This window comes from Octopus bimaculoides, chromosome 6 (genome assembly GCF_001194135.2).
Source record: "Octopus bimaculoides isolate UCB-OBI-ISO-001 chromosome 6, ASM119413v2, whole genome shotgun sequence".
Lineage (NCBI taxonomy): Eukaryota > Metazoa > Mollusca > Cephalopoda > Octopoda > Octopodidae > Octopus > Octopus bimaculoides.
The window spans coordinates 1,431,470-1,448,584 of record NC_068986.1 but is presented as its reverse complement, the minus strand read 5'-3'; the positions used below and the strand labels follow the sequence as shown (position 1 = coordinate 1,448,584).

The 17,115-nt window shown below is 34.3% G+C and overlaps 1 protein-coding gene across 1 annotated transcript in view; it reads right to left on the bottom strand.

The window, feature by feature from the left end:
- The window catches only part of LOC106881074 (tricarboxylate transport protein B, mitochondrial), a 42,171-nt gene that overhangs the window by 19,762 nt on the left and 5,294 nt on the right, over positions 1-17,115 (bottom strand). The window contains exons 2-3 of the mRNA XM_014931290.2: positions 4,040-4,250; positions 983-1,068 (exon numbers count right to left, since the gene is read on the bottom strand). Coding sequence (XP_014786776.1) covers positions 983-1,068; positions 4,040-4,250 — 297 coding nt within the window. The remainder of the gene's footprint in view (positions 1-982; positions 1,069-4,039; positions 4,251-17,115) is intronic.

Below are 17,115 nucleotides of genomic sequence, written 5' to 3'. Positions count from 1 at the left end.
AAGACCCATTTGCATGTGTTAGAAAGTTACAAATCTATAACCAATATCTGTTTGTGGGTGAATCATATTTGTTCATTTTTTTGTACTATAAAGAAATATCTAAAAGATTACATATCATAATTGGTATAAAATATAATTCAAGAGAAGAAAAAGTAATATCTTCCTCAATGGAAATATAACGTTACACTTTAGCTAATTAAACAGACATACTACAATAATTTTTCATTTGCAGTCTTAAAAAGAAAAAGAAGTTTAATAATAAAGTTGCAAATCTGGTGAGAGTCTGCATCGCAAAAATTAATCTAAATGGGAGTTCACAGAATGTTTTATAAGGTCAATATCTGTAAGGAAAGGAAAGTTTAACAGGTCAAGCTCTTAACCCACTCAACAGAGATAAAAATGGAAGCATTTTTTGACTAACCATAGGTTGTCAACTGAAATACAATTACACTTTTACTCAGAAGGTATTGGTCAGCCTAAGGCTTTAATAGAAGACACTTGCTCAAGTGTGCCATACAGTAGGATAGAACCTGAAACTGTAGAGTTACAAAGCAAACTATATCTACACAGTTATGTCTGTGCCTCACAAACACATTCATACACACAGAAAAACAAATACATGGCTGTGTGGTAAGAAGTTTACTTCCCAACCACATGGTTCCAGGTTCAGTCCCACAGTATGGCATCTGGGACAAGTGTCTTCTACTATAGCACTGGATTTACCAAAACCTTATGAATGGATTTGGTAGACAGAAACTGAAAGAAGCCTACTGTCATCATCACCATTTGATGTCCGCTTTCCATGGATGAACAGTTTGATGGAAAACCAGAAAGCTGTTGGACTGTGTGTACATGCGTGCATGTGTGTGTGTGTGTGTGTGTGTCTCCTACCACTGCTTGACAGCCAGTGTTGGTTTGTTTACATTCTATACTTATAAAAGTTTTTCTTAAAAAGAATTAGAACGTTATAAAAGAATCTTACCTAAACCACACAGCAATCGCTTATTCATTGGCAAGTTTCCCTTCTCATCCACAGAACGTTTCTTGAATTCTTCAAAAGCACCAAACCTAAAAGAATACCAACAAAAATCAGTTTTACCACATGATTTTTTTAAATATATCAAAAGTATCGAGTGAGTGTATACACATATTTATCAATGTGTTATGTTAGTGTACATGAAGAAAAAGCAGAAAGATAAATTGGATTATAAGAGGAATCAGTCGTGGTGTATATGAGAGACGGCTACACTAGTATGGAGATATATATGAATGATGACATGTGGGTGAGGAAGTACCAGATGTGGAAGGAACCAGTGGAAGAGAGACACCAGCTAAGACATAGGTTAGAAATGGTGAAGGCTGACCTCAGGAAGCAGAACCTCAAAGAGGAGATGATAAAGTTGCAGGGTGCTATGTTTGAGAAGATCCTGTCCAAACTATGTAAACATGGAATAAGGAACACACAAATATGATAATGATAATCATCATTAAGGTGTTGATAATGATGGTGATGGTGGTAGTGATGATGATGACGATAGAATATGAGCAGTTTAAAGCATTTAATAGAAATAAATATATAATCAACCAAGTCTTACACTATTTCAAATTTTCCTTTAGAAATAGTATTCTAAAACAAATGGACTTTATTAATAATTTTAACGAAATCCAGATGTTGGCAACTTCAATTAGGTTCTGTAATTAAAGTTTATTGTTTGTATATATGCAAAGCTTTTCTGGTGTTTTTATATTAACCTTATCTTTATGTTTCTACCTTTACTACTACTTCATGAGTGAGCCTATTTGAGACTATTTTCTGATCACCTTCAGATCTAAACATATGATCATTTCCATGTAGTTAACATAGGATTGCATGCAGCATAATGGATATAAACATACCAAAATTTTACATTTGAAATTATTGTTCTGAGTTCAATCCTAACTATATGTAACTTATCTCTTAATTAGAAAATAGACAACAAAGCAATGTTAATCCTCATAAAACCTCATATTACTCTAGTAATAACTGCTTTCAAAATAGAATGTTCATGTAAGGAGTATCTGGATGATGGCATGTGCTTTGGAGCATTCAATTGGCTACGTTTATACCATAGATTGAGAGCAAGTATGGCTAGGTGACTGAGAAGTTTGTTTTGCAATCACAAAGTGTTGGGTTTCAGGTCACTGTCTGGCATCTTGATCAAGTGTCTTTTGCTCAAGCCTCGAGTTACTTGAAGGCTTATGAGTGATATTAAGTAGACAGGCATCATGTGGATGGAATGGAAACCTATTGGACAGACAGTACCAGCAATCAAAATGGTCAGGTTTGTCAGACACAGAAACTGTGGTTATGCCTGAGGAATAATTAAGGATACAAATGTCCAGAATACTCAATCACTGGTAATTTAATGAGAAGGCAATATTAATTCTCAAAAGTGATAGGAGATCCATTTATTTATGTCATACATCTGCTCAAGCAAACTAAATCGAGCTACTCAACTGCAACAATCTTCTGATACTGAATAAACAATTGAAAAGAGAATTACTGAGCCCAAATCAATAGAAACTGAAGGTTGAAATCAGTTTATTGTCAGAAAACATTTGTAACAGACCAAAAAAAAAAATCATATGTAAGACCAGCTGTTTCGCAACAAATATACTATTTAGATACTTGTTTTGCCATCAATAAACTATGATTTAGAACAGATTTAATTTGACAATTCAGTATAAGTAGAAATATTTGCTATTTATTCTGTCTTCGCTGAAAAAAGTTTTCTTTTTCTCTCAAAGACACAGTCCTGAAACATCAAATTCCTCTTCTCTTCAAGACAAACTTAACCAAACTAATGAAATTCACTGTCTAAACTAAGACACTAAATTTGTTTGCTTAGTCCACCAAGATACTATGAATAAACGTAGTTCACTATATAATCACTGATCTACTTGATCAAGTCCTGCAATAAAAGCATTCACACCATAGGCTTGGATAGTAATGAAGGAATTCTCATGATAAGCATGGACCATGACAAAAGCAGTCACCACTTAGATGCAATTCTCCCTATGGGTCTGGAACATGATGGAGCCAGCAAGGGAGCCTCTATTTTGTCAATCTACAAGAAACAGTAGCCAAATTTTCCTCAAATGACATGCTACCTTTCTATCTTGGATAATGTGGGTGTGGTCCTAAGTTCTGGTTGGTCCTAAGTTCCTTGCATATGGAAAAAAGATGAGATAGTCATAGCTGGAATGCATTTGAACACAAGTCAGCTTGATCTTGATATAAGAACTAGAGAGGAAATTCTCATCATGGGGCTTAAACTGTGACAATCACATCAAAGACCTGAAGTAGCAATCACATCAAAGACCATAGACAGACTAAACCAATTCTAACATAATGTTAAAGTGGACTGGACATTAATGAATTTTCACATGTCTTCCAAACATAATAGAATATTTAATGCATATTAAATGAAAGGGCAGTGTTAATAACTCTAACATAATTTTGAACTTAAAAAAGGGATTCTGGTTTGTTGCAGAATAGGTATTCGTTAGAAAGAGCAACAGATTGTTAAAGCAGCAGCTGTTAAATTGCAAGCAATCATCTGAAACTTCAGAATATTTCTTGTTTCAGTCACCAGATCACAGTTATGCTAGAGCACCAACAAGTATTTTACTCAATAATATCAGTTTTACTCAATTATATGTTTACCTCAACTTGATACAAGAGCAGACTAGTGTAATTATAATTATCAAGCTTGCCTCATTAAACATTAGTATTGACTGTGCTAATCATTTGAGATATACTTTTCACAATTATTGTCTATATCAGTTTTTTTACTTAGCTACTAAAACTGGTTTTAGATAATTATTGTAAAATAAGTAGACATGATTTGGGAAGCTCGTTGACAGATAACAAATTCACTTCACCTACTGTACAAAGTTCACTCCGATATAAAACATCAGTAACAGACAAAAAATTTTATGCAAAGATAAACAACATAAGCCTTTTTGTTAGCTATAGTACACATAAATAGTTACTTACCTGACAGCAGATTTGGGGATGGAACCATAGAGTAATACACTAAGTCCTCGATACAAGCCGCGAACACCATGTTCGGACACTGTAACTTTCACGCAATCAATTGGACCTTTATATCGTTTAGCTTGACCAGATTTTTCATCCAGTTGTAGCTGAGTTTTTACATATTCTGTCGGGAATGTAATACAGATTTCAATGCCACCTGTGATGCCTCCTTCAGGATGCAAAAGAGGGAAAATAAAGAAAAAAATTTTACAGATATGGATTCAATCATTGTTTCTGTAAGAAAAAAAAAATTAACTTAAAATTTGTCTGATTTTTCTAGTTTGTGTTCTAATTCATAATCTGGTTTCCATTTGCCCTACATTTATTCTCCTCATGCCTTTTTAGGGGCATCAAAGAATACAATTTCCTTCAACTTCCCTTTTTCAACACAATAAAAAAGGAAGAATTTAGCTGCCACAGGTCAAGTAACAAAATAGTTTTCCCCTCAACAGCAAATGAGTAATACAGGGATGTATAGACCAATGCTATAAGTAGTATAAACACTGTATGATCATAATATTGTAAGTCAACCAGTTCAAATTTCTCCTAAAGGGCTTAAGCAGGAGGGAGAGCAGTATCTATGAAACTTTCAGGGTGTCTGAGACCGGAGGGGGATAGGGCAGAAGGTATCCTCAAACCAGAGGCCTGGCCCAAATGCTTAAAACCCAAGGACCAGATTATAATGTTAAATTAGGCGACAATTTTACCACTCAAGCTTGGAGAAAGTATGACTCTAGTAAACTAACTAAATATACGCTAAATGAAAGCAAAGTAAGTTTACAATGTAATTTTGACATCTAAGCAGTTTACAAGACTTGTCACAGAGAAACAAGTCAATCAACGATTACAACTGTTAAGCTGAGTGCCTAGTGTACAAAATAGAAGGGGGTGGGATTTTGAAGGCAATTTGACTGCTATTTCCAGCTGGTCAAGAGACCCAAGAGTCTCCTTCATTGGTTTGTAGATTTTTATTTATAAGTAGACATCATCATTTTACATCCACTTTTCATGCAGGCAAGGTCAACTTTGCATTTCATCCTTCCAGAGTTGATAAATAAAGTACCAATCAAGTACTCACGATTGATTTAATCAACAATACACCAATCCTACTAAATGTTTTGACTTTGTACTAGAAATCAATTTTAGTTTTTTAGGAAAAAGAGAAAAGCATCAGCATAAAGTAATTTATTCTGTTGAACAGATCTGATCAATTGAAACTAAATATAGTAAAGTTGCTTTGAAACTAATTCTGTAAAATTAACAACCTTAAACTGTTTGAAGGTCATTGAAAGGACAAGGATTTAATAAGGTTTTTTGGTCTTCAAACATTTATTATACTTCCCATTTTATTTCAATACCATTTCTTCTGTAATATATTAGCTTTCTATTGATTTCTCTTGACTAGTAATGAAAGTCGGTTTTTGTTGAGGAATGATAAACGATGATGATGATGATGATGAATTGAATCCACTTTTATTTGTAAATTTTCTTTTAATGGTTGATATGCAGAGCGATTTGAAGCCAGTAGCAGAGGAGACCTTCAATGTTCTCAGCCCCCAGACCATATCCCTGCTCACTGCTATCAGGGTGGAGATGGCTATCCACAAGTGCAAGCCCACCCCCACCCCCCTGCTATCCTCCAGGGAAAAGCCTTTTCCATTTTGTTTGCTGGGACCATGAAGTGATCTGAATCACAGGAACTTATACATTCCACTCTTTAATGTAAAGTTACCCAACATAAATTGCTCTCATCACCATACAGTTCTTAAAAATAAATTTTAATTTATATTTAAAATTGAAGAAAATTCAATCTCTCAGGAGATAAACTGGATGCAGTAAATCCACTAGTTCTGCTATTCTGGTCTATATTATCATCTAGTTGTTGCTATTGTCGTTTAACCCCAAGTCAGTTCAGGTCTCAGACCAATCACCAAACGTGTTCCAACTGTAACCATCCCATCTATACAACCCAATATGTCATTAAAAAAATAAAATGGTGAGTTAAATATTCTAGCATGCTGAGTAACCACATCAATCAGCCCCACCCCCTCCCCGTAGGCTTTCATTTGAGGCTAAGGAATGTTTACAACAAACGGAAAGAAATGTGGAGGAACATAAAAATAGAAAGGAACACAATTATTACTAACGGTCTCTCTAATCGTTGATTTCATTTTGTTGTCAGCAGACAAAATATTTTACAAATGAACAAGCAAACAAGTCCAAAAATTAAGCTACAAACAGTTAACAGGTGGAAGAAATCAATCCTACTGCGTTTAATGCTACTGCTATATTTAAAGACATTGGAATAGTCCTATTGATTTTCTTTGCAGAAAGAGGAGGGAAAATGTTAGAAGATATATGAAATAATAAAGCATCAAAGTAATATTGTGAAGGGAGATAAGAAAATACTGCAATATAAAAAAATAGAAAACCGGAAATTAATTAGCAGGAAATAATAGCTAAAAAGAAAGAAGATATATTTTGATGATTCTGATCAAGTTACTTAAATAAATTACATTTAGAAAATGAAATTAATGAAACCAAAATTGTCATGTAATTAGATTACACAAGTATATGTACAACCTTCCAGATATTAAAGCTATATAAAATATTGATTAATAAGATTTAATAAATCCATCTTGGCCAAATTTGGAGAACTATCCAGTTCATATATAGTATTAAATATGATATGAACTGGAAATGGATTATTTTTGACATGAGAATTTGAGAGAATTAAAGTCAGACAGCAAAATTCAGTACAATTTCACATGATTTTCTTTAGAATGACATCAACTTTGTAGAGAGTTAACTTAAAATACACCATTAGTTTAATGGAATTTGAAGTTTGGGCTGTCAATTTTAGAAAGATAGAACTCAATATTGTACCAATTTAATCATCTTCAAGCATTGCATCTGAGATGCATTCCAGAAGGCTGTGCCAGAAAATGCTGTTCTCTATTATCTGTGGTTAGCATTTGATTTCATGTTCTGTTTGTCTGCCAACAGCATCAATGTAGTTGAATGGTCTTTGTCCCCAATTAGAGTGCAAAAGTCTCCAAAATAGAACATCTGATATGGCCTAGTGTTCAGCATGATACACAATAGGTCTAACTATAAAATCATAAATGAATTCCATCCAGAATTCCGCTGGGGTAAAATTTTACTTAGTAAGGTGAACAGTAACATAATATTAGAAGTGAAAGAATTTCAAATTATACCCACAGTGAGAAGAACCACTCAAACTAGTTGCTTAATTCTGGTCACAAATGGCAGGGAAGACAACTCTTGAATTTGAATTAATCAAAAATTGAGTACAGCGAGGAGTAGGTGATGATTGATTAGCAACATGGATGATAAATCAATTCAGTCTTAGACTTTATCAGTTGGACAGTGTGATCATTCATACAGAACAACTACTGAGATAGATAGAATTTTTGTGAATGAACACTGAGTATGTTATAACTTGAATATACATAAATACCTGCTGCATGAAAAACATAAATTTTATATGCTACTGATTACCATAATGTCACAGGAAAGTTTCATTTTAACCTTTTAATGGTTTCAATCATTGGCTTGCAGCCCTGCTGGGCAAAACCCAGCAAAAGTTTTTAAGTGATTATATCAGCTCTAGTTGGTACTTATTTCATTGGCCTTAAAAATAAAGGCAAAATTTGAACTCAGAACAAAGAGAGGTAAGTTACAAGTATTTTGCCTGATGCTCTACCAACTCTGGCAGTCCACTGTCTAATGGTTATCAAATATAAAAATATAAAAATGAGAAACTGTAGTTTATTTTAAGTAAACTTAAAAGTGCTTTGTTCATCACTATTTACTCAGCTAACTCACTGGGTGATGGATATTTATAAAGTATGAAAATCTATTACCATTCGTAGAGAATTATTATTAGTGACTGAATTGTTTCAATTTCCACATGGAACTAATTTTAGAAGCTTACTTCCCAACCACATGGTTCGGGGTTCAGTCCCACTGTGTAGCACCTTGGGCAAGTGTCTTCTACTATAGCCTCAGGCCGACCAAAGCCTTGTGAGTGGATTTGGTTGACGGAAACTAAAAGAAGCCCATCGTATGTATGTATGTATGTGTGTGTGTGTGTGTGTGTGTGTGTGTCCAGCATCACTCGACAAGTGATGCTGGAGTGTTTATGTCTCTGTAACTTAGTGGTTTAACAAAAGAAACTGATAAAATAAGTACTAGGCTTACAAAGAATGTCCTGGGGGTGATTTGTTTGTGGAAAGGCAGTGCTCCAGCATGGCCACAGGCAAATGACTGAAACAAGTAAAAGAGTAAAAACTGGGATGTCTTATTGGTTAATTTTCTCAATGATTCAAGTTTATCCCTGCTATTTAATAAATACAATGAACGAAAGTGTGCCAAAACAGTTAATAGAACACGGGATTCCCTGGCCCTTAAGGATTCCATCTTCATAAGCCAGGTTAATAGAATCTATTGGTCCCAGGTTGAGGTGTAATGGAGAAACAAGACAGAGTGACAATACAGTGAACAAGCAAAATTAAACTTAGGCTACAGATTCAGCACACTACAAGCTTACAATGTAAAGAAAGAACTAATGAAAAATTGTGTGTGTACGTGTGTGAGAGAGAGTGCATGCATGCATGTGCACCTAATAAAACAGATCAGTGCAAACACATACAGACACGTTCATGAACAGGTAGATAAATATGTATTGTAATTTTATTAATGTCTGAAGAGAAACAGAGCTAAAATCTTAAAAACCAACCAATGATCTATTTCGTGATCAATAAGCTGAATTGTGATTAATGGCATTGTCAGTAACACACTGTCTTTAATGCTACTGATAAATACTTCACAGTAGCTTGGCTGGTGTTGCAGACTCACAGCAAACAGAAACTGGCTTCTCACTTTCAATATCGCTCACATAGTCTTTACGATAAGCCTTCTGTCAATGCATGTGATTGCTCCATTCAAGGACTTACTTCCTGTGCAAACATCAGAATCAGCTTCAATTAACCAGCAATATCACTTAACAAGTAGGTGAAAACATTGTTTTGTTGGTTTCAAGTTCAACCAAAGGTCAATACTCAAATGCATCAACTTATTCCAGTCATTTTTACTAAAGAAAAACAAACCCAGAAATTCATTTGGGGAGATGATAAACCTGAGCCAGACTGTTTCTGAAAACTTCAGTGGCTGAACAGGTTCATACTGATCTCTTAATAATAAATGTTTGACAGTTAGTGAAGCAGAGAAAAAGTGTGGTTATAATGTCAATAGTTCTGTCACAATTACACATAATAACTGGACCAAATCTAGATCAAAACCTAACTAATTTAGCACTCCACAACCTCACCATGGTAGCTATCACAATAACTGAAATATTAATTCTACTATAAGCACAAGGCCTGAAACTTTAGCAGGAGTGACCAAGCCAATTACATCAATACCTGTGGTACTTATTTTATTGACCATGAAAGGATGAAAGACAGAGTTGACTGGCAAAATTTGAACTCAGAACATAAAGAGCTGGCAGAAGCTACCACTCAATAATAATAATTGTTTATGATTTAGGCAAAAGACCAGTAAGTTTTAAAAAGTGGGAGTTAGCTGATACCCTCAATCCCTCTGGAGAGAAGAAAGACAAAGTTGACCCTGGTAGGATTTGAACTCAGAACATAAAGAATTGTAACTGAAATTTGAAAGGCACTTTGATTGATTTTGCCCATTCATAACACTTTTGGGGGAAGGAGCAGGATTTGAACTCAATACAAAAAGAGCCAGGGCAAATGATGCAACACACCCAATCCACCATTCGTACTGTTCCACCAATCAACTAACCTGGATTGATACTTTTTTGTATCAATCTTGAAAGGATGAACAGCAAGGGTGACTCAGCAGAATTGGAACTTAGACCACATAGTGAATGAGAACAGATACCATAAGGAACATTCTCCAAGACTAACAATACTGCCAATTCACCAATAATAATAATAGTTCTTTTTACTACCAGCATAATGCCTGAAATTTTGTGGGAGTTGATTACATCGACCTCATAAAACGAATAACAGCCGTGGTCCCAGTTAAGACTTACAAGAAAAAAAAGTTCATGTGCTATGATAATAGGTGGTTCCAAACATTTAATGATAGACCCTTCTTCAAAACAAACTTTTTCTTTCAAGTGTCCTTGACAATTCAGGGCTTACATATCCCCATGACAAGGTTATGTCAGTTACAGATTTTATAAAGAATAGAAAGATTGAGAGAGTCAATTGTTTGAAGCTTAAGTTCTAAAGGGTGAGAAAAATAAAAGGAGAGAAGAAAAGAGAGGTGAGGAAGTAAAAGTATGAAAAAAGAAAAATAGAGTAAAGCAAGAAATAGGACAGAAAAGGAAAAGAAGGAGAAAAGGAAAGAAGTTATTTATTGAAGAGCAAAGATGTGTGACATTTGAGTTATTATGGAAGGTCATTATATCCATCTAAAGGAGAACCTTTGCTATATTTCACAAAAAATCACTACCATCAAGAAGTACAAACTACAAAAGCACTGAAGCTTACATATGCATTTGTGGAAGGCTTGTGTGAGATACACACCAATGTACTAGTTAATTAAAAACTATTTGATCAAGTTCACAATCGCAAAAGAAAAATGAAATTAACATACTAATTAAACAACAGAAGCAACAATAGATTATAACCATGGAAAAAACATCTTTCAACAACTGATACCATCTATAAAAGTTATTAAAAGGAACTTGTAAACAACGACAGGGTTAAAACTCCTGTGGACTTGCTAAACAAAATGAACTATTTTGATAAAACTCTTCAGATTAAGGGTAAGCTTATCAGTAAATTTTCATCCAAGAAGTTTCAGGACTGATAACTTCAATTGCACAGATTAAATACATACACTCACCCTACAATTCATTGGTAGGCCTAATAGGTTTGCATTAGCATGTGTACTTTAAGAAAAATTTAACATTGGCAATCTGATAAATTAACCTGTAAAAATGAGGTTACCGTATACTTTTCATTTGAATAATACAAAATAGGACAGTATTTTTTCTTTTTAGGAATAAGCACAGCATACTTTAAATATATGAGAAAAAATACATGTACAAAAAGGAATATATATATATATATATATATATAGAAATGTTAAGCCCTGCATATGTAAGGTTTACCAATGTTTTGCAGTATTTCATGATTTGGGCCTTGTTTTACAGGTTGGATGCCCTTCCTATTACCAAACACTTTACAGGATGGTCCGACTGCATTTCATCGTGGCCACCAGCACAAGAGAAATCGTTTGCCAAGACTGAAGTGTTCCCTATACACTGCATCAGGTTTTATTTAAAGTTACTACTCTGAAAAACAGGTTGCCTTCACTGCTACTTGCAGAATCCACATCTTCCTTACATAAGCTTTTAATCTCAGCCTAGAATACTGAAAATACAACTATTAAATACTGTAAGTAATATCTGGGAGAGGAACGAGTGGGAGGAGGTTGAATACAATAAGAGGGGCTGTAAAAGGTAGGATATGGGGAAAGTGTGTCACATGAGATGGGCTGAAGGAGATAGAGGAGAGTTAGATAAGAAAGAAGGTGTAAAAAGAACAGTTGTTTAAAGTACTAATAAAAGAAATGTTACAATCTGTGTTTGAGGACTAATGTAGGATTGTTTACCGATCAGATCTTTAACTCACGTTTTAGATGTAGATTTAGAATATATTTAAAAAAACAACAGAAAACAAGTGTGAACCAGTGGGAATCAATATTTTAGTTTAATGATGATAAACATTTCTGGAATACGCATACGAATTGATGCAATGCAGCTTTAACACTAAATAACTGCAATGAAGTGGATTTTAAGTAAAAGATATGAAAAAAATATTTATTAAAAAGTTACATAAAGCAGCATTATAGTTGTGAAGTACAAGATAACGAGTATTTCAATTAGGTCATCAGTCTAAGTATTCAATGAATATAAAATGAACTTACTTATGAAATTCAAAGTAATGTAGAATGTTTAAATCACTGAGAAGAAGCAGATAATTAACTGGCTTTAGGTTTCTAGCCTAAGTTCTGTTACTGTTGTTTCTGAGAGCAGTCTGTTGCCAAAGCAGAAAATATCTGTAAAATGTCACCGTCATTTTTTTTTACATATCATCATTTTATATCTGTTCTCCATGGGTAGGACATGCTACCAATGTTACAAGTCAATTTTTTTATTTTGAGTTACTATCATGCAAGATACGTTGAACAAATGATTGGCCATCCTCCACCACTACATAACACCAGTCAACACAGTGCTCTGTCATCTCAATGATGGGGTTCAACATCCTGAGATTAGTCTTCACCATTTTGCCATAAGTTCTGGATCCTCTCTTCCACAGGTTCCACATCTTTGGACCAACATTTTTTGGCTATTAGAATCATCAATTTTTTAGGAGTACAAATCATTTCAAACAAGAGTGGTTGCCCAGTTATTCTTTTCTCTTTATTCAAAGACACACAAATATGTGAGAACACTGAAACCTGATGATGGCCTCTTTAATTTCAAGACTGATTCGTCAAAAAGTAACATCATAAACTTAACAGATTGGCAGAGTTTTAACAGCACCAATCTTACTTATTTTGAAGGGACTGCAAAGGTCATGGGCATAGTTACTTCATCCATTCCAAGCCAATAAGTACTTTGAATTAAAAGAAGACAACAAAAGCTCTACACCACAAAATCTAGCATTTCTGTTGAGTATAAAGTTAATTTTTGTTTAAATTAGAAGTGAACTTGAGATTAACTTGATTCTAAAATTTGCACACATATCTAATATTAATAAAAATCTCATTTCTGGATTTGAATGGAGGATCTGAGGAATTTTCAAGCCCACAACACAAATAGTTTAAGAGAAGAACAGTCATTCTAAATAAAAAAAATAAAAATTTAAATGATAGCAGGTAGAAGAGACTCTGTAGCCCTAATATAGAGACAACCTTTATAATGTCATTTAGCATGATAAAAGGATCCTAGTCTATGCTGTGAAGTGATTGGTAATAAGCAGGGTATACTACTATGAAAAAAAAAAAACATCAGAAAAATTAACTGATTGGCAGTTCTCTGCTTCACTGTGATGATAAAAGACGAAGGACCAGAAATGAAGAGACACTGAGACTCCATTCAATCTAAGTTAGCATGGATAAATGGGTATTAAATGATGAATGGATTAATGATGATGCAACATCCACACACATATGAAATAAGAGTGTGTGTGTGTGTTTCACAAAATACAAAAGAAACATGAACGTATGTATAGCAAGATCATTAAATCCAGATGTTGTTTAGTAAGTCTTCGTGAAGCTCAAAGAACAGAAAATGTTGATGGATAGAAAACATAGCTGTACTCCCCTATAGATGTATACATAGTCTTTGCATGTGTGAATATCAGGCAACTTTTGTATGTTATTTTTCTTTATCACACTCCTTTCTCAGTTATCTGATTTTAGAAACCACCATTAATGTAATTTAGTTTTTTACATTTCTGAAACAAAATCATATTTACTCCTTTCATTTGAGAGCAATTCCATTTTATTTTTAGAACAGCCATTACTATCAAACAAACAACTTGGTGTCAACAAATGGTGTCAACGCCTTAAGACATTAACTTCCATTGAGATTTAATTGTATTAGTATTTTATTATTCAATTTCCATTATTATTATTATTATTATTATTATTATTATTGTTGTTGTTATTATGATCATCATTATTACTACTACTACTACTGCTGCTGCTGCTTACATAGCCTTGAATTTCTCAAGTTACAATACTTGAACAAGTCAATGACTTTAAATTAGAAGCTGAATGTGATGAAGATCATGGACATATTTCTTTGAAAATAGTTTACATAAGTGCCACAGTTCAATGGCCGAAACAAGTAAAAGAAAAATATAATGGTTAACTCATTTTTAAACTAAAAGCTCTATTTTTGTTCTAAAACCTGAAAGAAGTTAACAGATGTTAATGCTAGTAATGCAGTATGAGTGTGTCCGAAGACCCAGTCTTCAGTTGCATGTCAAAGCTAACAGAATATAGTGAAGAAAACAAAATGTCCTCAGACTGAGGAATATTGGTTGAACATTTCAGAGAGCAGGAAATTCAACTAAACAAGTTTATCTTCATTAAAATAGATTTCTTAACCCTTTTATTACCAAATCTCTATCAAAATACACTGCCTTTGTTTCAATTAATTTTGAAGATAATGAAGTCCATAAAATAACCGTCATTACTAAGCTAGTGTTTAAGGTGGCAACCAAGCAGGACTGTCAGCATGCTGCACCAAATGCTTGGCAGCATTTTGTTCATCTTCATGTTCTGAGTTCAAATTCCGCCAAGGTAAACTTTACCTTTCATCTTTTCAGGGTCAATAAAATAAGCACCAGTTGAGAATTGGGGTCAATATAATCGACTTTCCTCCTGAAATTGCTGACCTTGTGCCAAAATTTGAAATCATCATTAAGCTGGTGGGTGGGAAGCAGCAGAATCATTAGTATGCTGGGCAAAAAGCATTTTGACTGTCTTTGCATTCTGAATTCAAATTGCACCGAGGTCAACTTTGCCTTTCATCCATTCAAGGTTGATAAACTAATAACCAGTCAAGTATTGGGTAATGTAATCAACTTCTCAATCCCCTTGAAATCTCTTGGCCCTTTGCCAAAATTTGAAACCATTATTAATCTGGTGTTTGATGGAAGATTTAAATTTGTGTCACTTTAAACAAAAAGTGTTTAGCATAGGAACCGGGGACAGTTTCAAGCAGATTGGTATCAAAATGGTTAAAAAAAAAATGAACACATCTTCGGATGTATCTTTCTTAAGAAATGCCACATTTAATTAGCATTAAAGCATAGTTAATTGAAAAATAAAATGTATAAATAATATTGTTGTTATATTATCATCATTACTGTAAAACTATAAAAACTTTACAGAAATTACTAATGATTAACTGAAAAATAATATTTTAAATATTTCATTGGACACATTTTACAAAATTACATTTTTGAGGAAAACAAGAGCCATGTGAATGATAAGCATGTGACTAGTTCAACAGAATCAACCTAGTTTAGAGATGACCTCTAAGAAGCATAATTAGAAAATACTTTCAGTCTCAGTAAAAACACCAATCATAATAATTATTTCTAACACTGGCATGAGGTCACAAATTTAGTGAAGAAGGATTAATCAAATCAATGCCCTGTACTTGACAAGTATTTTTAACCCTAGAAGGATGACAGCCTAAGTTGCTTTCAGCAGGATTTGAACTCAAAATATAAACAGCCGTAACTGAAAACAGCAAGGTTTTTTTGTCCAATGCAATAATGATTTTGCCATTACACCACTGCAAGGATCATGATGTATGCTTATTCTTATGACAAATTATTTGTGGAGGCCGGGAGGGCTTTGATCAGTTATTTGTGACTAGGTCTATCCTGATCAAACCTATCACTTAAACACTTTTTTTTTTAAAGTGAGTTAACCATGTAGCATTTAAACAGGCCACATCCAGCCAAAATATTCCACCTGTATTATGGTCAAACTGAATACTAACGAGTTAACTGAGTTGCTAAAAGGTAGGACGAGATGCATTGCGATATTTGTGCCAGTTCCTGGTGTTCTACAACCAAGTTCTTGGATGGGGAACAAAGCATTGCATACTTAAATGTACGACTTCATAGTCTTTGGTGAGGTTTTAGCAGAGTTCACTGTTGCAAGCATTCAGGTCAGGTGTCTTCCCTTCTCTCAGAAGTCCTGAAGAAAAAGGAAAGTGTCATGGGTATTGCCCATACTTCTGTCACCAAACAGTAAAAAACAAATGTATATGAGGGGGGGGGGGTACCCAAAAGAAACCAGAATTTTGCAATATCCTTTTATTTACTTAGCTTTACATGTTCACACTTTCATTGCCTTCAAAGCATCCTCCAAGGATTTCTTTCATTTGGGGGGAAAAAAAGAAGTCCCAAGGAGAAAGATCAGGTAAACAGGGAGGGTGGGTAAACAGGGTCATGCCATATTTTGGTTAAAAACTGTCTTGCACTTAAAAGGTGGTGTGCACAGGCACACTGTTATGATGAAACCACCACTTTCCACTTTGCCACAGGCTGTGGCGCTTTCATTTCATCTCACCATGTCTCGCAAACACTTTAGAACTGCCAAGTAAAATGTCTGGTTAACAGTTTGACCAGGAGAAACAAATTCTGTGTAGACGATTCTTTTCGCATTGACGAGACAAACCAGCACCATCTTGACACACCAGTCATATCAACAAGTTCAGCGATGGTCATCCAAGATCAGTTCACAGATTTTCATGATGGTTTCATTTGTTCAGGAGGTCATCAGTTGCCCCAAACAAGGTTGGTCTTCAAGCAACAAGTGACCGTTCCTAAAGCATGAAAACTTGTAAGCTTGTGTTTTGCTCGTGGCAATGACCTAGTAAGCTGTTTGACATATGACAACTGTTTCAATCACCATTTTCCACAGCAGAAAACAGAATTTCACGGAAGCACACTGTTCCTTCATTTCAACCATCGCAAAAATATACATATATACATACATAAACATAAATATATATACGTAGATATATACACATATACAAATATATACGTATACATGGTGACACGTAAAAGCACCCACTACACTCTCTGAGTGGTTGGCGTTAGGAAGGGCATCCAGCTGTAGAAACTCTGCCAAATTAGACTGGAGCCTGGTGTTACCATCCGGTTTCACCAGTCCTCAGTCAAATCGTCCAACCCATGCTAGCATGGAAAGCGGACGTTAAACGATGATGATGATGATATACATACGTATACATACACATACGTATACATATAAATATACGCATACATATATATATACGTATACATATACAAATATATACATATACATATACATACGTATACATATACATACATAGATACATATACATACATACATACACACATACATACATAGATACATATACATACATACACACATACATATAT